The 23,870-nt window shown below is 40.8% G+C and overlaps 1 protein-coding gene across 1 annotated transcript in view; it reads right to left on the bottom strand.

The window, feature by feature from the left end:
• DNAH6 (dynein axonemal heavy chain 6) overlaps positions 1-23,870 on the bottom strand; it is a 190,118-nt gene that overhangs the window by 142,438 nt on the left and 23,810 nt on the right. Inside the window, exons 15-29 of the mRNA XM_043514942.1 lie at positions 22,957-23,208; positions 21,446-21,574; positions 18,921-19,034; positions 15,443-15,586; positions 14,653-14,865; positions 13,637-13,729; positions 12,710-12,829; positions 10,421-10,601; positions 6,007-6,103; positions 5,581-5,776; positions 4,825-4,989; positions 3,387-3,500; positions 2,023-2,148; positions 1,764-1,919; positions 816-977 (exon numbers count right to left, since the gene is read on the bottom strand). Coding sequence (XP_043370877.1) covers positions 816-977; positions 1,764-1,919; positions 2,023-2,148; positions 3,387-3,500; positions 4,825-4,989; positions 5,581-5,776; positions 6,007-6,103; positions 10,421-10,601; positions 12,710-12,829; positions 13,637-13,729; positions 14,653-14,865; positions 15,443-15,586; positions 18,921-19,034; positions 21,446-21,574; positions 22,957-23,208 — 2,262 coding nt within the window. The remainder of the gene's footprint in view (positions 1-815; positions 978-1,763; positions 1,920-2,022; positions 2,149-3,386; positions 3,501-4,824; positions 4,990-5,580; positions 5,777-6,006; positions 6,104-10,420; positions 10,602-12,709; positions 12,830-13,636; positions 13,730-14,652; positions 14,866-15,442; positions 15,587-18,920; positions 19,035-21,445; positions 21,575-22,956; positions 23,209-23,870) is intronic.

Genomic DNA, 23,870 nt, shown 5'->3' with positions numbered 1-23,870 from the left:
ACTGGTGGAGCCAGCTCCTACACGAGCCTAGTCAAACTGGCACAGGGGCTTGTGAGGGGAGGCAGTGGGTGTGATAAGGCAAATGGGTAGGGAGGGGATGGAATGGAATCCACTCCCCTATGGCAAGTGTCAGTTAGTGAATGGTCCCTTAAGGAACATGTTAGAACAGGTTTATGTCAGGACCAGGGCTGGGGCAGTATGATACCACCAGCCCCTACAAACTGAGTGCATCTTGGCAAAAAAGAGAATCTAGCTCAAGATAAGATTTTTAAATGCAGTTCAAAAGAATAGGGAAACTTGTTATTATGGACACATCTTCCAAAAACTTGCCTTTTTAAACATCCAAAATGCTTGCAGCCGATGTGTTTCTGTATCTATATAATTCTAGTTTCTTAAAAACTTCCCTGACTTCCTCACTCTTTCCTAATGATAATTAAGATTTTTTTATTAATTTTAATGTGTCATTTCTTTTTTTCTTTTCATCACTCTCCCCTCTCCTTTCTCATAACGCAAAGAGAAAATTCTGTGGTAGGGCAAAATTACAGCACCATTTCTATGGGGAGATTCTATAAAGGCTGGGCACATTGATCCTCTTTATACTGTAGTATAGCTAAACAAAAGGAAGACTGGCTTAGTGATTAAGACACATGACTACAAATCCAAGAGCTCTGGTTTCTGCTCCCAGCTCTACTGTTCATTTCCTATGTGACTGCAGAAAAGTAACTTCACAGGGACAAATGGAGCATTGAGTTTTGTCTGTGCAATCCCACTGACTGCATTGAGATTGCTCATATTAATACATTTACTTCTCATACCTTGTAATCCAAACCATCAGAGCAGTTAAACACAACACACTGGATGGCAAGTGCTTTGGCAAGGTCTTTAGTAGTCTCTGTTTTACCAGTTCCAGCAGGTCCAGCAGGAGCTCCACCTAGGTCAAGCTGCAAAGCTCCCATAAGGCAAAGGTAGCAGCGATCCTGATGAGATTCATACAGTATTGTTACATATGGAAGAGTAGGTATTTGCCAAAGCTTCTGCTACTTTTCACTTTTTCTGATTTGTTTTAAAACACTTCATAAGCCTGCTGACATATTTACAAACACTCTATGTATAAGGTGATAGCAAATAGTATGGAGCAGATCCTTACTTGGAGTTTCCCATGGAGCTATGACAATTTACACCATCTGAAGATCTGCTCTAATATATTTAAATCAGCACAAACTGTCCAACATGCACCATTAAAAAGTATAGCTCAGTATATTAGCATACAGTGGGCTAAATTCTGAAGTCCTCATTCTGGTAAAACTTCCATTGCCCAACTTTATTACATTCCTTATTGCACATGAGCCTGATTTTCCAATATGTCAATTTGGATAGTTCACTGCAGCCAAAAACCTCAGTTCAAAGCCTGTCCATAAATATTCCTGAATTTTCCATGTAATAGAAAATGCCCTGATATGTTGAATATTGGCTGAATTGGACACCTTTGCATAGGTATAGATGAACATTTTGTCTTTTCACCAAAGGTGTAACTGGTAATAGTAACAGGCTGTTACCTTCCAGTGCACTTTAGTTGCATCTTGCTGCAAAGAGGTAACACTATGAAGGAGCATAAGCCTCTGTTTTGTACAGTGCTACACGTTAATCCCATACTAAAAGATTTCTAAATATCAACTACCTATCTATTGGTTATTCACTACTAATACTTCTAACGCAACAAACCTCTAGCTAAATAATGATAAAGAGTATAAGTAAATACATACAGTCAGTGGGGTTATCACCAATCTTGGACATGCTCCTAGGTATTCATAGCCATAAGTATACTGGGATAAAGCCATCCTAGCAACACAGTTATCCAGATCAAGATCCCAATAATAACGTAGTTGTCTTTGCCATTCAAAATTGTCAACAGTGTCCACCTACAGAGATAATACACAATGCATTTTTGAATAATGTGATTCAAAGCAGTGTACTTGGATATTTTTGTACAAAATGCTATTTTGGAAAAAACAATTGCTTTACCTTTTCTGCCACAAGTTCACTAACAATATCTCTTGCATGTACATCAATAGTTATCAATGCTGTTATAATATTTCTGTGTAATTTCGGAAGAATACCATGGACTAATCCAGCCAGTGAATTTAACCTCTATAAATAAATAAATAAAGTGTTAAAGTATTTTCTCAATGCACTGAAAATATCAGAACTTTAAAAATAGGTGGTCGGGTCTTCAGCAGGTTCAAATTAGCACAGCTCTAGGCTATGTCTCTAACTAATATATGAAAGTTTAAGAAATAAAATTGCACACTTCTGGAGATATTGTGCTTATTTAGAATATAGTTGTTTTACATCTGAGGGTCATTAAAAAAAGCTTGCATTCATTTTTTCCCATTTTTGACTGCTTTCAAACAGTTCTCAATACAGATAAGAAAAAATATATATAAACTTAGCAACTCTAAGACCAAATAAAGTATATAAAATTATTTAAGATATAACAGAAAATCAAACAAACAGACTGGTGACATGGAAGCTGACTACCATATTTCCTAAATATCAGCTCCATTGGGGAGCCAAATATTATCAAACACCAACTTGAAAGTATTGACATTTAGCATTTGACCACTATACACTGAAACCTCTACCCACTGTGGCTAACCCTCACAGAAAAAACCCTATGCAAAGCCCCCGAATCATACGCTGAGCCCCACTCACATGGCCAAAAGACCATTTTTGAGCAACGTTGGCAGAGATGAGCACTCACAATTCCCTCAAAGCCATCGTTTCATAGAAGCAGGGTATAAATGCCCATTCCCTTAAGCCATCCCTCAGTTCTTCTGCCTCCAGAAGCCTTGTTTGGAGATGGGCTCCAAAGCAAAGTTAAGGATGAAGGGTCAGTGAGGCTCGATGGAGGCAATGCAGTTGGAGAACAAGTTACTGTTTACAAAAGATTCTCCTTCATGATCTTGCTTCTGTAAAGCTCTATTGCAGGACGCTAGCTAGTACTGACCTCCCCGTGACACTGGTGTGAGGAACCTGGCAAGTTTAACAGTGACTGCAGTACAGCATTTCTAAAACCAGCATCTGCTCTTGATGTCATGTTGAGCAAACTTGTGACTTGTGAAGACATGAACAAACTTCCATGCAGCAAGCCCAACCAATTTCAGCCGAAGCCACAATCTCTATACTTGACCTTAAAACTACTAGTCCCCTGGTGGAGTAAGCCCTGAGGTGGCTAAGGCATGTGAACATCAGCTGGTTCACAACATGACTGGATACACAGACTTAGCCATTTAGCAGAATTTTACTTTCTTTTTAAAAATTAATTCAAAACTAATTTTCAAGCATGGCACAACAAAACGTTAAATTCATTTGATGCCAAAACTCACATCAAAATTTATTTTTTCAAAGTCATTTAAAGCTTGTAAGTGATCATGATCTTCTCCTTCTAAGCACTGAGTCAGATCACAGCACCACATGAGCTGAGAAACAGTCAGGACAACCTGTAGAAAAGAAACATAAAAATACCATCGATATGTCTTAGAGAAGTTGGCAGAGTAGGAACTCAGATACAATAATGATGGGGTCACATAAATAAGCACTGCCGTGATCCTGCAAGCATGCACGGGCTTAAATTGGACAAATCATGGGCTTAAAACTAAGCATATGTTTAGATGTTTGCTGGATCAAGCCCAAAAAGTGGATAGGTGTGACATATCAGGATGCTATGCAGACCAGTGGATGACTGTGTCACCCCTGCCCTGCAACCTTGGGTGCCTTACAATGCCTTGCTGAAGTAGCTCCCTCCTGGACCACTCACAAACAGCCATCCAGCAAGCAAGCCACACCCAGAGTGTCTGTGTGTAACTAGGGTTATGCTCTGGCTTTTACCAGCCTGGGTTATACTGCAGGGTGACCCCAACATGCTCCCAGTCCTGGATTTTCCCCAAGGACAGTCCAAACATATTAAGTCCATTATTCCTTTAAGGGAAGAAATACACAACTGCTTATTACTTTAGAGTTGCCCAGACACTTTAAGTTAAACACACTGGATTAGACAAAATAATAAAACAAGTTTATTAACTACAAAGAGATTTTAAGTAAGTAGAAATAAAGAGGCATAAAAATAAAAAATGGTTACAAGAAAAAGATAAAACACTTTCTAGTGCCTAATTTAATGAACTATATTAGATTTAAACAAAATTTCTCAACACATGCTTCTAGTAACAATACTGACAAAACTCATGGAGTCAGGACCCCTCCCAAAGAGTCCAATGGCTGTTTCCTTTGTCTTCTCAGATGCAGAGAAAGAGGTGGGCAGGGAGACAGAAAAGCTTGTCTTGGGGTGTTTGCCCTTCCTTTTTATAGTTTTTTTAGTCCCTCTTTGAAAATCATTTCCAGCTGAGAACCAAGAGACGGGCAATTTACAAGAGGAAGGATGTTCCCTGTGTGGCTTTTTCACCTGTGCACGCTTTCCTTATTTTCTCCCTTCCCCCTTTCTGCTTGATGACTCTGTTTATTGCTTAAACGCAAATTAAGACAAGCATATTCTCCTTTTTCAAGTCAGGTATGTTTGACCAGTTTGGTGCTTCGTGACTCTGAACATGGGTTTTTAACGTCAAACAGGGAAACTTATAACTTTAGGCATAAAGCTGCCAGACACATTTTATCATGCTATTACTGATCAGCAAGTTATAAGTCTTCAAATGGTTCCTCATAAGGCACACCTTGTACAAACATTATTGCAACAGTGTGTAGGGTGTGAACACAGGGGTGTATTCTATCACAGTAGGCAAGAAAGATCACACAAAAATTAGTGTGGCTTACCTGAGATGGGTGTCCAGCAACAACCCATTCCATTCTCACTCTGGTTTGATAATCAGCAATAGCAGCTTTAGTCAGGCGTCTAAGAGAAGCGAACATGGCTTCTTCTACTTTACTAAGCCAGTCTTCTACATTTCCTCTGGCCTTAAGTCCTTTCCCTAAGCCAACCTACAATCAAAAGCTGTATTAACCATGGAGATACTATTTTCTCTGAGTTTATAAGTTCATACTGCAGGTGTTTTCTAGGGTCATTGATGGCACAGAAAAAAAAATACTAGGCCCGATTCACCAGAGTATTACTCCACAGGACAGGAAGCCAAAGGCTTAAATTGCAGCAAGGGTGGCTAAGGTTGGACATTAGAAAACTGTCAGGGTGGCTAAGCACTGGAATACATTGCCTAGGAAGGTTGTGGAATCTCCATCATTGGAGATTTTTAAGAGCAGGTTAGCAAACACCTGTCAGGGATGGTCTAGATAATACTTAGTCCTGTCATGAGTGCAGGGGACTGGACTAGATGACCTCTCGAGGTCCCTTCCAATCCTGTGATTCTATCATTTTTATGCCAGTGTAACACCACTAAAATCTAAGGAGCTGTAGCCTTATAAACCTGAAGTAATGCAGTGATGGATCTGGCCTATTCTGTATTTTATTCATCTATAAAAGTTGTGTTTCTAACTTTTTCCTTTCAAGTACAGTATATATGGAAAATGTATATTTACTGGAAACAGAGTGAAAGAGTAATAAAAATATTTACTTACCCTCTCTCCCTCGGGTGACAACATTGCTAAAATATCATTAGTAAAAACTTTTTCTTCTCCCTCAGATGGACTCATCATGGCAAACTCTAGTTTAGCAATTGAATCAAAGCATTTTCTTAAATGAGGCTGAACTGCTTGAGGATTGCGAGTCTGGGCCAAGATTTCCAGGAGTTCATCGTTCGATAAAAAGTAAAACCTGTTTGATAAACAAAAGTACTTTAGATGCAATATATTTTACAGAAAAATTTAAAAAAACATTCTCATGTTAGCTAAAACCAGTACAATCTGGAAGAATTTTATATTTAATTTTAAAGATTCTTGCCTTTTGTATTAGTAGCACACAGTATAACATTAAATCAAATATATGCCTTCGATTGATGTCAATCAGCAGACTGCACGGATTGTTTGCAATGACTTTTTACTAACCTGGGGAAAATAACTCGCTTGGACTCCAAATAAGCCTCTAGGCATTTTTGAATTTGATCAAGTAGCCCATTGTTATTCTGAAAAGTCTCTAAGAGGCCTATTAAGAGAAAAAAGATTAGTTGAGAAAACAGTGTAGTGAGAATAAAAAAACAAAAGAAAAACACTGTGATTAAAAATGCAAGGAAAAACTCCACTTTTTAATAAGCTATGGCTGAAACCCTTTCACCAGATAAAACTAAATATTGTTATGTGTTAATAACTTCAGTGCACATTTTAGGGCTTGCAAAGAATTCACCTATGAAACCAGAGCACATATTCAATTACTGCTTCACCCACTGAACTCGTTTTAATTTAATCCTACATGGGCAAAATTCCTATCCCTCACAAGAAGCCTGAGTAAACAAACAGAGGGTCCTGCCTGTCATAAATATAAAGCGAAGGGTAAACATCTTTAAAATCCCTCCTGGCCAGAGGAAAAATCCTTTCACCTGTAAAGGGTTAAGAAGCTAGGATAACCTCACTGGCACCTGACCACAATGACCAATGAGGAGACAAGATACTTTCAAAGCTGGAGGGAGGGAGAAACAAAGGGTCTGTGTCTGTCTGTGTGATGCTTTTGCCAGGGACAGATCAGGAATGGAGTCTTAGAATTTAGTAAGTAATCTAGCTAGATATGCGTTAGATTAGGATTTCTTTAAATGGCTGAGAAATTAGATTGTGCTGAATAGAATGAATATTCTTGTCTTTGTGTCCTTCTTGTAATTTAAGATTTTGCCTAGAGGGATTCTCTATGTTTTGAATCTAATTACCCTGTAAGGTATTTACCATCCTGATTTTACAGAGGTGATTCTTTTTACCTTTTCTTAGATTAAAATTTTTCTTGTAAGAAACTGAATGCTTTTTTCATTGTTCTTAAGATCCAAGGGTTTGGGTCTGTGGTCACCTATGCAAATTGGTGAGGATTTTTATCAAGCCTTCCCCAGGCAGGGGGGTGCAAGGTTTTGGGGAGGATTTTTGGGGGAAAGACGTTTCCAAACAACTCTTTCTCAAAAAAATAAACCCGGACGTTTAGTGGTGGCAGTGGAAGTCCAAGGGCAAAAGGTAAAATAGTTTGTACCTTGGGGAAGTTTTAACCTAAGCTGGTAAAAGTAAGTTTAGGAGGTTTTCATGCAGGTCCCCACATCTGTACCCTAGAGTTCAGAGTGGGGAAGGAACCTTGACACTGCCCAAGGGTTAGAGGTGGAAGAACTCATCCTTCACAAACGCAGTCAGGGCACTGGACAGCCATCAGCTGCTCCTTGGCCGCTACTCCAACCACTGGCCTGTAATAGTGGCTATGAGCTGCCCAGGCCCAGGGATGTGTGCCATTTTATGGCTCCAGTGCGCCTTGCCCCTCATCCTTCTGTGCCACCCTGGAAAAAGCCAAGATAGAGCAGTACTCAGTGGTGAATACGAGAGATCCCCCACCTGTGGCTTGGATAACTTGTGCAGGAAAATACTTCATAAAATCCAGCAAGTGTCCATTTTGTTTCTTAAAATATTGTACATGCTGTAGACTATGAAGAATTTCAACGGACAGAAAGTGATTCAAACAACCAAAGAAGTCTAAAACCCAGTAAAAAGGTCCTAACATTCTACAGATAAAGTGGATTCTAAAGGAATGCAGCAGCAGAAAGCTGAATGTTTTGATGGCTGCAAATTTTACTGTAATCCAAAATGAACTCTCTTACCCTGGCAAATGAAAGAGTTAGTGTCCGGTGCCACTTAGTACCTTAATACTTAATATGGAAAACCTTGAATCTGATTTTCCATTGCCCTGCACCTTCTGAAGTCATTGACACCAATTCAAAGTGAGTTTTAAATAGTATATAATCAGAATGGTAATGATTTCACCCACTGTGCACTTCACTCCTGTGTGCATTTGCAGGATCAAGCCCTTCAGGAAGGGTTTACAAGTTAGATTAGTGAAGTAGGGGAGAGATGGAAAGATGAGTGTAACATGGTGGCTTGCGACAAGGATCACCTGGTTCTGCTATAAAGAGCAACAGGAAGCTGAGTGAAGGATGCTCGGAGATCAGAGGCTGCTGGGAGTCACTGGACTCTAACAGAAAGACTTGGGACTCACAGTATCTCTACACTTAAAATGCTACCGTGGCACAGCTGGACCGCTGCAGCTGCGCTGCTGTAATGCTTCAGTGTAGTCACTACCTATGCCAATGGGAGTAGGCAATCCACCTCCCTGAGAAGCAGTAGCTAGATTGACAGAAGACAGTGCTATCTACATCAGGGGTTAGGTCGGCTTAGCTACACCACTCATGGGTGTGGATTTTTCACATCCCTGAGCAACACAGTTAAGCCAACTTAATTGTCTAGTGGTGATCATGCCTGAGACTATAGGCAGGAAAGGACTGGGAGGACCCTAATAAGAGGTTAAATGCATGGAATTGAGGCAATTTTATTTTGAACTGTTTTGTGGGTAAAACCAAAAAGAAAAGGAGTACTTGTGGCACCTTAGAGACTAACAAATTTATTAGAGCATAAGCTTTCGTGAGCTACAGCTCACTTCATCGGATGCATTTGGTGGAAAAAACAGAGGAGAGATTTATATAGACTCACACAGAGAACATGAAACAATGGGTTTATCATACACACTGTAAGGAGAGTGATCACTTAAGATAAGCCATCACCAGCAGCAGGGGAGGGGAAAGGAGGAAAACCTTTCATGGTGACAAGCAAGGTAGGCTAATTCCAGCAGTTAACAAGAATATCAGAGGAACAGTGGGGGGTGGGGTGGGAGGGAGAAATACCATGGGGAAATAGTTTTACTTTGTGTAATGACTCATCCATTCCCAGTCTCTATTCAAGCCTAAGTTAATTGTATCCAGTTTGCAAATTAATTCCAATTCAGCAGTCTTTCATTGGAGTCTGTTTTTGAAGCTTTTTTGTTGAAGGATAGCCACTCTTAGGTCTGTAATCGAGTGACCAGAGAGATTGAAGTGTTCTCCAACTGGTTTTTGAATGTTATAATTCTTGACGTCTGATTTGTGTCCATTCATTCTTTTACGTAGAGACTGTCCAGTTTGGCCAATGTACATGGCAGAGGGGCATTGCTGGCACATGATGGCATATATCACATTGGTAGATGCGCAAGTGAACGAGCCTCTGATAGTGTGGCTGATGTGATTAGGCCCTATGATGGTATCCCCTGAATAGATATGTGGACAGAGTTGGCAACAGGCTTTGTTGCAAGGATAGGTTCCTGGGTTAGTGGTTCCGTTGTGTGGTGTGTGGTTGCTGGAGAGTATTTGCTTCAGATTGGGGGGCTGTCTGTAAGCAAGGACTGGCCTGTCTCCCAAGATCTGTGAGAGTGATGGGTCGTCCTTCAGGATAGGTTGTAGATCCTCGATGATGCGTTGGAGAGGTTTTAGTTGGGGGCTGAAGGTGATGGCTAGTGGCGTTCTGTTATTTTCTTTGTTGGGCCTGTCCTGTAGTAGGTGACTTCTGGGTACTCTTCTGGCTCTGTCAATCTGTTTCTTCACTTCAGCAGGTGGGTATTGTAGTTGTAGGAATGCATGATGAAACCTGTGGGTAAAACCAGATCCCAAGGAGGGTAGTACTGGATGGAAAGAGAGACTCTACAAGAGTAAGAAAAGAATCCAGCCAGGTATGATTGAAAGTGGCCTGCCAAGGCAGAGAAGAGCTGCAAAGAACAGACTTGGGGAAGGAGAGAAGCCTCCGGACTGATTTTTTCCTTTCTGTTTTATATCAATAAACTAGACTTGGATGCAGGAGCATTATTGGACAAAAAAGCTTGTATGGAGTTTAGTTAAGGAGCCCTCTGAAAGGGGAAACTGAGGCAATCGGCTGTGTGCAGAGCTTCCTTGAAGCCATCAGGGTGTGGCTGGGAGGTGGAAAGGCCACTTGATGACAATGAGGGAAACTGATTGATAGAAAGACACAAAATATAGGGGAATAGGGAGAGAACATAATATAGAGAAAAGTTGCAAGGAGAGAAAGTAAAAAGGAGACAGGACACTGAAAACAATAATGGAAAATATACATTATGAGTGGGAAGAGAATAGAAAGCACAGTGAAACTAGGGAGAGAATGCATAAAGAGAGCAAATGAACTATAGCAAAGTTACATTTTGAATATATATTAAACAGAAAGTTGATTGACAACATAATGCAATTAAATGCAGTACATAGTAAACAGGACACAACTGTCTTATTCCTTTACTGTCTTATTCCTTATTACTTTATGCTGCACAGGGAGGGGCCTAGGAGTGGAGCAGTACAGGTATTTTTCATCCTACCAACAGACATAAATGTTAGGCTAGTAAGTGCTGAATAAGGATTAACATCACCTACAATGGCTTATACATTGATTGGGATAATACACCATTATTTTATACCGGGCTGAGTAGCAGCACGAAGAGCATTTGGCAGACGATTAACTTTTCTCATTATTTCCTTCCAGCACTTATCCACCTGTAAGAACATCTTTGCCTCTCCAGGTAGCTGCCTCTGTATATCAGGAGCACTAAAAATACTTTCTAAGTAAAGCCAGTTTCTCTGACATGTCAACCATTCTTCCTAGAAAAAAAGGAAAACTTGACCAATTAGTCCCCATCCTTACAAAGGAGAATTATTGAAATGCAGTCTGAATTTTCAAATTGGGAAGCAGAAGAAAATCCACAAATATTAAACATGAATCCTCCACAATATTTCAGATATCCACCCTTAGACTGTCAAAACTTCAATATTCATGACACAATTTTAGCCCTTTGGCTCAACTATCAGACATTTGATGAGACAGTGTGCACTTTGCCAATCCCTCCAAAAATCTCCTAAGATAATTTTCTACATGGCAAATTGTATGGTCATGAAGAACGTACATTTCCAATGTACTCACCAAGTAAACTCTATTTGATAACACGCTAGGCTGCTTTGAAAAATCTAACAAATTTTCTTGGATATTTGTTTGTCAGATTCGCTCTTAAACTGTGATTTTTTTTAAAGGGGGAAATAAAGGATAAAATATATGCTGCTTGAGAAGAACTTTTATTTTATGACGACATGGAACAGACTGCAAGAGACTGACTTGGCCACCACCAAACAAAGGGTTAACTGCAGGTCTGCTGCCTTCTTCCCTTGCATGAGGATTAACAAGATGGTGATGGATATGGCAGGCCAGTCAGGTTTTCCAGCAGCACAAAGATGTCATACTATGGGGTGGTATCTACACAAGGCTTTTTTGCCCTAATCTTCCTACTGTGGCTACTACTCTGGCAGCTCCACTGGAGGTAGCAACATTAGAAGTGCTCGTGTAAACAGAACTCCAGGCTGCCAGCATTTTTAGCACCATGTCCCCAACCCTGCTCAGGGTAGGTCTACACAGCACCAGTAGCTATTGGTGCCACGTCTACACTGCTGCTGCTGTCAGTGGAGTTGCAATGGTGGTAGCAACAGTGAGAAATTATAGAGAAACAAGCCTCAGACTCCGTTCATTGTTAACCCAGCCTCTTTGCACCAGCTAGGCTGACTCAAAGGAGACATAGGATAGGCACAATCCCACTTCCAGGTGATGCTGGCCTCTGGAGATATGTCTGCACTGCAATTAGACCCTGTGGTTGGCTCGTCCAAGCTGACTTGGGATCGCAGTGCTCGGGTTAAGGGGCTGTTGAATTGCAGTGTAGACATTCAGACTCAGGCTGCAGCCCGACCTCTGGGACCCTGCTACCTTGCCTGTACATGAACATGCTTAGGACCTCTTATTGTCTCCTGTTGCAAAAAACTCCCCCAGCTCTCACCGGCGCTGTGTGAGCCTCTCCCAGTGCCACGTCAGAGGAAGAAAGCTGCCCAGTGGTGCTTCTCTTTCTAATATTAATGTTTTACTGTTGCTAAATTTTAAAATCACATACACACATTTTCTTTAGTTTTAATATTTTGAATAATTTCCCATTTCAATTTAGGTCCACATGTTTCAAGTGTTATTTAGGCCAACAGAGCCTTGTATATTGATCCTCAATTGATCATCTGCAGTATTTCAGTGCAGAACCCTTAATCTGCCCATAACATTAGCCCTGTCTACCCCACAGTTGATGAACTGGCCCACTATTTTTCCTCAATTACATGTACCCAACCCAGAATCATTCCGAGCTATCACACTTTCTGCAAGAAGTGCCTCACGTCAAGAACTCAGAGCTGACCTTGTCATCCCCACTCCAGCAGCAAGGCACCAGCTACCCCACTTCGCAAGAGGCTTGGACCTTGCCTTCCATAGTCTGCTGGACCCACCCTCCACCCACACCAAGACCTGGAGAGATATGATACCACCACTACTGAAAGCTCTTACTATGCACCCTAACTTTTCTCTGCTTGCAGCCAACACATCCTTCCAATTTGCAGAAGCCATTCACTTGCCAGTTAGATAGCATTCCCAGGGTGAAAGTTAAACAAATATAAGCTCATTATTTGAACTGTGTAAGTCGCTCACGCCTTCTGAATGATGGTTTCCCAACAAATATAAGGTCAATGGGGACTTTGTGACATCACCTTATAAAATTAGGTTAAAAAAAAAATCTTCTTTCAGCAATTTCAACATAGTCAGTATTTTAAAATAAACTAGAACTCCACCACTTTGCGCTTTATTTGAGACTCAAGCTAAGTCCTAAGAAGCTGTTTTGTTGTTTGCTACTCACCAGTGTTTGACTAAATAAGGAGAGCTGCTTTTGCCATTCATCAACACGTGCTTTGAGAGGGCCCACATATCGTGAGGAGGCTATAGTGGATACATTAATAGTGCTGTCATCAAGAAGACCCTTAAATAAGAAGTACACAGTCTATCAGTTACTGTCTAGGGACCTGATTCTCCACTAGCAATGATCAAAATAAAATGGATGAAGTTATTTCACTACAATTAGGGTGACCAGACAGCAAAGTGTGAAAAATCGGGACGCAGGTGGAAGATAATAGGAGCCAATATATGAAAAAGACCCCAAAATCAGGACTGTCCCTATAAAATCGGGACATCTGGTCACCCTAATTATAATACAAATGGTTTGTTGCCTAAAGTTTTAGTTGAATCAAACTTTGGCTAAATTAAGTGTATGCTATAATTTCATAACATATTTTCTAAATCACAGAAATTAGGCCCTGATCCTGCAAATGGCTCTGCACAGATAGACCCAAGCGCCTGCAAAAAGGGTACACCGCATGAAGACAGTTGCAGGAGAGGGGCTCTAGACAGGTTTTATGCAGTCATCCAGCTGATATTACTTCTTCTAGTTCTAATGTTTGATATTAACCAAAGTATCTACAATTTATTAAGATAATTACATATTGTAATAGATACTGCAATTGTTAACTTGGAGAACTGAATGTTGATGAAAAATTAAAAACTCTTGAGAAAAGATTTTGTTATTAAATGGATAAGCAAAAGGAATGTGAATTTATATTTTGTTTATACATTGTTTAAAATAATATAAAATGTTCCATCAACATAGACCATTACCAGGTCATTGCCAGAATTTTATAAATGCAATCTGCCACTGCTAGTTTCATCTGAATTTTTGCTAGCTTCATTTGAACTTTTCTCAGCTGCCTATTAAGTACAAGCAGCGACTTACCTGAATGTCATCTGTACCACCAAGGATAAAAACATCTTTAGAATCACGATGAGGAAGAACAATGAATTCAGTTGTTTTCCAAGAATCCTCCACCTGGTTGAGAAAATTATAAACCTTGTAAATCTACTTACAACACTAAAATATTTAGGTTTTACAAAGTAAATAAAATGTAGACAGTCTCATTCCAACTAATGAAAAAACTGCCCTTTCACCTAAAAAAACCCAACGAGGAGGCCGGTGACACCTTAAAGACTAATGGATTTATTTGGGCATAAACTTTCATGGGTAAAAAACCCACTTCTTCAGATGCATGGGGCTAAATAGACACTGTCAAATTATTGTTTTACTTTGCGGTGTTTGTTCTCTCTTCTCAGAAGAAAAAGGGAAAAAATCTCTGTTGACTTTGTCCTTTTCCATTTAACACACATCGACCTTTTTCTTATTTTGCATAAAACTATAATAAACAAAGCGTGGTTTTTGTCTGTTTACAATAATGTCAACTTGCATAGAGACTTTTTAAGCCAAAACATGACTTCAGCACAGACTTGCTGACAACAGGAGGTATGTGCTACTGTAGAGGCAGTCGAAAAGGCACAGAACATTCTGTGGGCTCAACATTCTCTGCCAAGGAGAATTCTGTGGGCAGTGCATCTGCAGCATCAGTCTCTGCCTTTGTAAGCCCCCTTGAACATGCTCCTTGGAAGGGCAGAGGTCTATTATTAAGGGTGAGAGGTTTATTGCAGGAGCGGGTGGGTGAGATTCTGTAGCCTGCATTGTGCAGGAGGTCAGACTAGATGATCATAACCCTTCTGACCTTAATATCTATGAATTATGACACAAACTGTATTTCTGCTTTATATTTCACTCATATAAAAATTCTACTTACCATTAATGTGGGACTTATATATTGTGAACCATAATTGAGAGACACATTCTTTCTTAATCATCCATAAAAAGATCAAGATTTTCAGCCCATTGTAAAAAACAAAGACAAAATGTTTGTTTGTAAAACTTACCTTTTTGAGAATGGTCTCTAGGGAAGCTTCTCCAGAGGCTTGTCCAGAAACATCCTGAATTTCTTGAGAAAAGTCAAAAGCACTGAGCTCAACAAGTCGAGCCAAAGATAACGGGTATTCCACATCCACCAGGTGTGCATTAACTATTTGCTCCAAAACTGCCCAGTGCCTGGGTTTCAAAAAGGGGTTTCTTAGGTCTGTGATAACTGGAAGCTGGAAAAGTAAAACGAACAATATATTTATTTTTCATTAATGTATTTTACATTGCTAGATCTCTCTCAAAGCACCATCTTTTAAATAAAGCTTGTAAATAGAACTTGTAAAAGACTTTTGATCAAACATTTTATTTAATTATTTTTACAAACGAAAGATCCTTTTCCCCACAGTTTCTTTTTGTTTGAAATTTTTGGCAAAAACCAAAATCGTTTGGTTTTCAAAAACTGAAGTTTTCAATTTTTTGTTTTTCACTCCTTTTCCATTTTGCCTCTGGACGAGTTATATAAAATGAGGGAATCTTTGAAGTTTATTGAAAATTAAGTAGCACATTTTAACTTCATGTTTTTCATAGAATCATAGAATATCATGGTTGGAAGAGACCTCAGAAGGTCATCTAGTCCAACCCCCTGCTCAAAGCAGGACCAATCCTCAATTTTTGGCCCAGATCCCTAAATGGCCCCCTTGAGGATTAAACTCACAACCCTTGGTTTAGCAGGCCAACCCTCAAACCACTGAGCTATCCCTCCTTTTCTAAAAAGCTTTTTGGAAAGTGAATTTCAAGTTGCCATTTTACCTTTTCTCTCATCTTCTCCACATTCCCCTTGAGCCGGGGCACTATATTATTGGGTGGCAAACCTTTTTCCAACTGATTCACAAATTTGGCGTACTTGGAAACCTGAGAATTCAGGTATTCTGGATCCAAGCTATCAAATTTACACTGTGGAAATCAAACATAGAAAATATATTAATTAATGGTCACATTCATTTTGTATAGTACCTTACTCCACAAAGAAATCACTGCAATCAATGGCACTACTCATACAGAAAGATACTACTCAACATAAGTAAGGGTAGCAAAATCTGACACACAGTGCATACAAGAGTTACAGTATATGGTAAGATCCTGCAATCCTTGGGCACTCAAAGGCTTCAAAAGACCGTATATTCTAAAGCAAAGCATTATATACACCTAATCCAATAAACACAGGTAAAAGAAAGGTACTACAATAGAACACTAATGATAGGGAGACTCAGTGAATTTTGCAAATTAAAAAGGAAAGGCTATACTGTGGTTTGATAATAGGCAAAGCTGGCACTTTTGATGCTTGCAGTCTTCCACTGCCACAATATATGGAATGAACACAGTCTTTCTTAAAAAACTGGACAACAACAAAGTACAAACACAAACAGGTTTCCACACAACTCAAGTCCCAGCATTGTCTGCCTTGTTTTCACCAGGGACCAAGCCTTGTCTAAATCTCTATACAGCACACACAGACATCTAGTAGGTAATTAATATACAGTAAGTAAATACACCATGACGCCAACTACCATACCATGACAAGAGGTAGGGTGAGATGTACCATATACCTTTCAGATGAGGAATCCCTCTATGCTCTGGTGGAAGAAGGCTCCCACTTAGGGTGTATGGCAGCCTGATACACAATAGGAAACACACCTCAGTATTTTATAGGAGGGCACAAATGGAGCCAAATTTGATCTAAACGAACAGGAAAGACTAAAAGCAGTGGGGGAGGAAGAAAATTATGAAACACTAGTATTGAGAAGTAGGAGACACCTCGCACAGCACAAAAAAAATCAACCTTCCTTCTCCATTTAGTTAGTTCGTTTTCACTGACAGAATCTAAGATAGTTGTATACATTACTCTACACCTTGAGCAAACACTCACAAAAATCAGCACAAAGCAGATAAAATGTTGATTTTTCTGACTAATGCAGCTGCAGCAGCAGTGATAGGGAGCCCCTCTTCCAGTAAGCAGCGAAACAGGAACTGACAGTTAGAGGCACTAAGGGCTAGTCCATCTCCTCAACAGGGAGAGAACATCCCATCTGTAGGAGGGGAGGTGCTGGCCGCCCTAAACTTCTGAAGTCATGGCAGTTCCCACCAGTACAGCACTGGGAACCCACACACAAGAACAGGCCATTACTATAATGACTGAGGAGTTATATGCGGTCTCATAATAATATTTATGGATTTATATGTACTGAAGGAGCAGCTAGAGCCATCGTTCAGGACTCCATTGTGTTAGGCTCTGTACATCATGTAAGGAAAAGATGGCCCTGGCCATAAACAGCTTCCAATCTATGGATATTATTATAAAGATAATCGGTGGTTAGAAAACAGAAGGTATCAGTGATATGTGTAAAGTTAATGGCAGGTATATATAAAACAAAAACTTCTTCACAAATCATGCTGGAAATTACTACTGCAGGCGGTCAGAATGTCAAAACTACAGCTGGATGTGAAGAGGCGGTGAAAGAATTTTACAACCCAGAAGAATATTAGCTGTTTTGTTGGCCAAGACATGAGTAGCCAAAACTCATGCTTTGGGGTGTCATCTGACCACTGCAGGATCCAACTCACTACTCCTGGCAGCATTCTGCACCAAAAAATTAAAAATTTTGCATAATATATATTAAAATTCTGTAAAACTACGCAAATTTTATTTGTCAAATAAATGTGGAGGCTCTAGCATGGCATTGGGGAGCACAGGCCACTGGCTACACAGAGGTGAACAATCACTGTGGAGCTCCCACCTGGGACACAGACTCAGCAGAAAGGCTGCACCCAACCCTGACACAGCACAAGGACTGGGCCTGCCCCTCCTTGCCAGGTGCAGGCAAGCAGGCTCAGCACGGCAAGATCCAAGTGTGGAGGGGATTAGCATGGGGGGATCCAGGTATGGGTTGAGAGGGTTCTGTGTGGAGCAATCTGGGTGTGGGCAGTTCAGTGGGGGATCCGGATGTGGGGGGGGATCTGGATGCACAGGGGCTTGCTGGAGGGTTCTGGGTGCAATGGTAATGGGACCCTGAAGATTGGGTCCAGGTGAAGGTAGTTGGGGTGCAGCATGGGGGGTGTGGGTGTGGTGGATAGAGCTCAGGGGGGGTCTGGGTGTGGGGGGCTTCAGGGGAGGGGTCCAGATGGTGGGGGAGTGGAGCTCAGGGGGGTGGGGATCCAGGTGCAGGTGGCTCATTGGGATGGTCCAGTTGCAGGGGGAGTGAGGCTCATCGGGGCGGGGTTCTGGGTGCAGGGGCCAGAGGCTTGGTGGGAGGGTCTGGGTATGAGGGAATATGGAGGTCTGGGTGCTGGGTGTCCTTGGATGGGGAAGCAGCTCCCTGTACAGCGATCCGTCCTCCTGCAGCTCAAGAGCATTGGATGCAGGAAGTGTGTGAATGTGGGGGGCGGGTTCTGGCGTTTCCTACAGCTGGGGGAGAAATCTGGGGGTGTGTCTGACACGGCCCCGGATGCCACGGGATCCTCCCCAGCCCATCTGGGACTAATAGCTGAGCCTGGCACAGGGTAGGAGACACCAGCCAGGTCTTCCCCAGTCCCGCCACCTGCCCCACAATCATTTACCTCTCTGCTCGCTGCCCTGGACACCTGAAACATACTGCTGGGGAGGGTCGCATGACGGCTCTTGTGGCTTCCCTTTGCTTCCCCATCAGAAAGTGATTTTTCTGCGGGGAAGCAAACAAGCCTGTGAGGGACATAAATTCTGCACATGTGCAGTGGCACAGAATTCCCCACAGGAGTAACTCATGCATATTTTGAAGAGAAGCCTGAAGAAAGCCAAATGAAGGAAAGTGAAACTTTATCTAAGGGCAGACTATTTTTATCCTTTTTTCTTTTTCTTCTTCTTCCACTTTAGTAGCCTTAGTAACTGCAGATATCCATAGTGACACAAAGATTAAGTAGCCTTCATAACCCAAATGTTTGTTCTAAATGGTTAGACTAAAACTTACTTATCTACAAAATTCCTGCCATGTTATTCAAGCTTTACAATTTGCTTCACAAAACTCACAAGATAGTATAGAGCAATTCAAGAAGCATAACCCCTGGAATAACTTACAAAAAGATTAGCTGCATAGTAATCTTTTATAGCTCTGTAATTCAAAAATCTATAATGCCATTTTGGAAAAATAAAAGGAAGTATTTTTTCTACATATTATAAACTAGAATTTTATATCATAAACTGTATTATACATCATTTTTATACTTGGTCATTTAGGAATCAGAGCATTTATTTTACCTCCATCCATTCTGTTTGGAGTATTTCCCATTCAGAACAAGAATCCCAAAGCAGTTGTTTGAGTTTCAGTTCTGCACTAACTTCCTCCAAAGCATCAAATTTTGAAATTTCCACCTCAAATGAGAAATTTAAAATGTCATTTTTAAAACTTATAAAACAAACAAACAATCTAATGCAGGGATGGACAAACTTTTTGGCCCGAGGGCCACATGGGGGTGCAAAACTATATGGAGGGCTGGGTAGGAAAGGCTGTGTCCCCCAAACAGCCTGGCCCCCCCACCTCCTATCTGCTCCCTCCCACTTCCCGCCCCTCTCAGAACTCCCGACACATCCAACCCCCCCCATTCCCTGTCCCTTATCCACACCCCGCCCCCTGAGAGGCCCCCAGGACCCCCTGCTCCTTATCCAACCTCCGACCCATCCAACTGTCCCCTGTTCCCTGTCCCCTGACTGCCCCCCGGGACTCCCTGCCCCTTATCCAACCCCCGCCCCCGCTCCCTGCCCCCTTACGAGCGGCATCACTGCAGTGGGGGGGAGGAGCATCAGGAGAGGGGCCAGAGGCAGCCTCCCTGGCCAGGAGCTCAAGGGCTGGGCAGGACGGTCCCATGGGCCAGATGTGGCCCACGGGCCGTAGTTTGCCCACCTCTGATCTAATGTGTATTTTTTAAAATACCCACTTCACATTTCACAAATTCTACAGTTAACATTGGGGAAGAGTAGGGATATCAATTTATCATATTTCTTTAGGAGCAAATAATCTGTTCTAAACCACATTTCTTCTTAAATATTTTTGTGCAAAAGATACAAAATTATTGTGAACTCCATTCAGTTGTCTTGACTCCTTTTATTTACAGCAGTCAGTAAATATTGCAGTCTACTGTTAATTTTTAGTCAGTTCTGTGAAAAACTGCCAAGGCACAAACATTGCATTAAAATAGCTCTCTCCATCTGTGCTGAATATTCATCACTAAACAAAGATATGCTTTAAGAAGCTGGAAAAGCTCTATTTGATTTCCATAGTATACCCAGTCCTGAGACGCATCAGTGACATTCCCTTTAACTACAGGTAGAGGAGTTCTCTCACGCTAACGGATTGCAATAATTCTATTTATCACCCATAACCAAAGCAAATTTATGATAACTCAACTGCCCATGTTTTCAGATGGTATTGTGACCACCTAAATATTATTAGGATCCAGGTGCTACCCAAAGATGGCATTAGGTTAGTAACCAGCAAACGGACATCTTCCAAAAAAGTCTGTTCTTTCCAGCGGCATGCTGGTGCTACTTACCCCTCTAAACCTACTGATACAGCTGTACATATGTATCCACTTAAAGCACATTTCCAACCCCAAGGAAATTACAGCCTCCTCCAATATAGTTCTTAGAAGTTATGACATACAGTTGTGTAACCCAGTGCTTTCAACTATGAGAAGTGGGACCTTTGAAAGATGTCTCAGCTGTTGTACTGTCAGATATTGTACCAGCTGAAGTTACGAGCTCTAGTGGCCATTCCAGCAATGTAGGTACCCTCTGAGAGGCAAGTAAGTTGTAAGGTGAGTGCTTACAAAGCTTACAAACTCCCTGTCATCAGCAGTTCTCATCAGCATTAAATTTTAGCCACACAAACATCCAGGCGTGGTGGCAAAGCTCTCATCTAATGCTCATGAGGCCCTCGAACAACAGATGATTCATAGATATTACAAATGAAGTCAGTGTTTGTCATTTTTATTTCTTTAATGTAGCTCTTACAAGGATTATGCTCCAGAAGAACTCTGGTTTCCAAGCCTATAAGGAATCTCAAAGCCCAACGGATTCACAGTCTAAAGAGGAAAAAGACCTATTAAAAGACATAGCCCAACTCCCTGCCAATGGAGGATTGCTCCCTACTGCACATTTCTTGTGCATTTTTTTCCCTAGCTGAAGAGGCCAATGGGGAAGTCCAGGTGACTGCCACAGGCTGTTCCATGTATTATCTGAAAATTCTAATAAAATCAAGGTACTTCCTTCAGTGCATTAGCTCCTTCAATGCAGACACATCAAAGAAGGTAGAGTGCGCGGACATCTGGACTCCCTCATGAGCCTGTTTGATTAGGAAACGATATACCAGTAAACGTGCAATAGGACATGGGCCTACCTGGGCCTTATCGGAAGTGAGCCACAAACAATCCCAAGACTTCTAGCTGGGTCTTTGTTAGTCCCTTGAACTCCCACCCCCCCCCCGCATACGTAGCTGATGGGGATTGTGATTTTCATAAAGTCTCTTTAAAATGCTTACAAAAATTACAAAATCCATTGGTTTAATTAGGACATCACACAAACAATTTTTCATAGGAGACTCAATCCAGCCTTTGCTTGTGCATGAGCAGGTTTGGGCAAGAAATACCTATTTCCAAAAAGACACTAGCCAGGGCATTGGCTTTACAAAGTTCTGCTATTCAGAAACATTTGTTTAATACTGCAAAAAAATACAGCTCAATTCAGGCTTCATAAAAGTCCAGCAAAGAGCTGAGGGGAAAAATTACCTTAAAATTCTTCTGGTAGGATTTATACTGGAATGCCCGTTTCTGTAGCTCATCCAGAATGGTTTGCAATTCTGTCAGAATTTGTTTTACTTTGGCTTGGTTAGCTGCAATATCCAAAATCTGTGGGTCCTGTTTAGCAAAAACAACTTTTTGTTACTTTGTTAAATTTAGCTTTTAGTTCAGGTTGAGATAAACCTCCTATATTCCTATAAACATTCTATATTCCAGGCTAATAGAAATAAGTTTTAAACTCAGTGATATATATGATCAATGTTTCAATATTAAAATTTATTAATATTTATACGTGTGATGAGATTTAATCTATTTTAAATGACCAATGTAAATAGGTATGGAAAAGTTATCAAGTCTCAAAGATTCTAGATCAAATCTCTTCTCTTTATAAATGAAAAATATATTCTCCCCCCGCCATCTTCAATTTGTCGTCAGTTGGTGAAGGTTAGCTCCGTAACTGAATAGATCATGGAACCTCACTATGCCATGGTTAGAGCCACACATTAAGGGCATCTTTCCAGGACCTGATTGCTTATGACAACATCTGTGAGGAAAACCTGCAGTTGGGCAAGTCATGATCCCTTTTATATCCATAACCATGGAATCATAGGTTTCAGAGTAGCAGCCGTGTTACTCTGTATTCGCAAAAAGAAAAGGAGTACTTGCCACAAGTACTCCTTTTCTTTTCATGGAATCATAGAATCACAGGACTGAAAGGGAATTAATTTTTGTTGCTTTTCTCTGGACTTACTCCAATTTGTCCACATCTTTCCTGAAATGTGGCACCCAGAACTGGACACAATACTCCAGTTGAGGCCTAATCAGCACAGAGTACAGCAGAAGAATTGCTTCTCACTTTTAAAAACATGTAAGTTTCAAAATATGTCTAAGCATTACAGATCAAATCCTACCCCTCTATCCACAACACCCTGGTTACAATAGAACTGGTGTGGTTCCCTTGCTAGTGGTAGGAAGATGAGGATTTTGGGACTCCATGTGGGGTCCACAGCCCCTGAGAAGGCACAGAGACCAGCTTCATGGTGACTCACTGTACCCTGCTGCTCAGGGACCTTGGGGTGAGGGCAGGAAGGTGAAGGAGCAAGTGCCAAGCAGATGAACCCCATCACACGAAGAGGCAGTAAGTATGTGGGACATTGCTGAAGCTCTGAGACAGGTTGGGGAGAAGTCCAGTCCCTGAGAGACCCACTGTGAAAAGATCAGCTCTGTTTTGGTGCAGAAGATACAATTTGGTCCTATATATTTAGATCCATAAGGCCAAATCCTGACCTCAGAAATAATGTGCAACTCTTCATCTCATACAGCACAATTTAAAATGTGAGCATTTGCATCGGATTACAGATCAAACCTTACTTCACATTGTTGAATAGACTGTTGATAACTTTATAGTCCTTATTACTGCTCAGTTGTCTTGTTATAATAAAACACAATTGCAGAAATTATGTACAGTATAAAAATAATGTAAACTGCTCTTTGCAAACCTGGGCTTGCTGTTTAACTTCTTTCACTTCCTCACTTAGCTCTACAACATCTTGGTCTAAATGTTGACAAAATTTGGTAATGCTGGAATCTCTTTCACCCACTGATTTGTCAATTGCATTGCGAACCGCAACAATGGATGGTTTCAGAGTTGCAAAAAGAGCAAAATCTTCAGGAGGTGTTGGTACTTGGTACTGTTCAATAAGCTGATACATCTGAGTTACCACATTTCCTTCTTCTTCAAGGCTTTCAATCTGCAAAAACAGTCATCTTCAACTACTGTGAATCAACCATGTTTTCTTAAGTAATCCTTACCATTATTTAATCTTAGTTACATTGCTGACAGTATCAAAATATGGTTATTATAGAAAATAATTTTAATAAAGGAGAAGAAAACAAATCCTAGCCAAAGATTATTTTTTTATGTGACTAAAATTAACAGGTTAATCTTGTCCCTGAATTTTTTAGTTTCTTATATCACTACTGTTTGAAAATAGAGTATGTCCCGGCTGCTGGAGAATACAGAAATGTTTGGCTGGACTTGTGGCATCTTCTTCAATGTACCCTCCCTTAGCATACAGTATGCTATGTTACCATTTTATTCCATTATAGAGAGTTTTGATACCAAAATATTAGGCAGTGACACACAGTTACTCTCTCAGTTTGCTTTATTTTGCTGGTTGCAAGTAAGTCTATTTCTGGATGTTCTGGTTCCCACTTGGAGACGATGGATTTTGCTGCTACTAAAAGTGTGAGATTTCAATCTGAAAAAATTATTAGCAGCTGAAAAAGGGAGGTTAAAACTTGAAAATGTAGTTTAATGTTTAGCACAGCATTCACCACCTGTGAATGCAATAAGTACACATTTTTCAGCTGGCAATAATTAGAAACATTTTAAAAATGAAAACAAGTAGCG

Source organism: Dermochelys coriacea, chromosome 5 (genome assembly GCF_009764565.3).
Source record: "Dermochelys coriacea isolate rDerCor1 chromosome 5, rDerCor1.pri.v4, whole genome shotgun sequence".
Classification (NCBI taxonomy): Eukaryota; Metazoa; Chordata; order Testudines; family Dermochelyidae; genus Dermochelys; species Dermochelys coriacea.
Note: the sequence above shows the minus strand (reverse complement) of the source record. Positions and strands in the feature narration are given on the sequence as shown.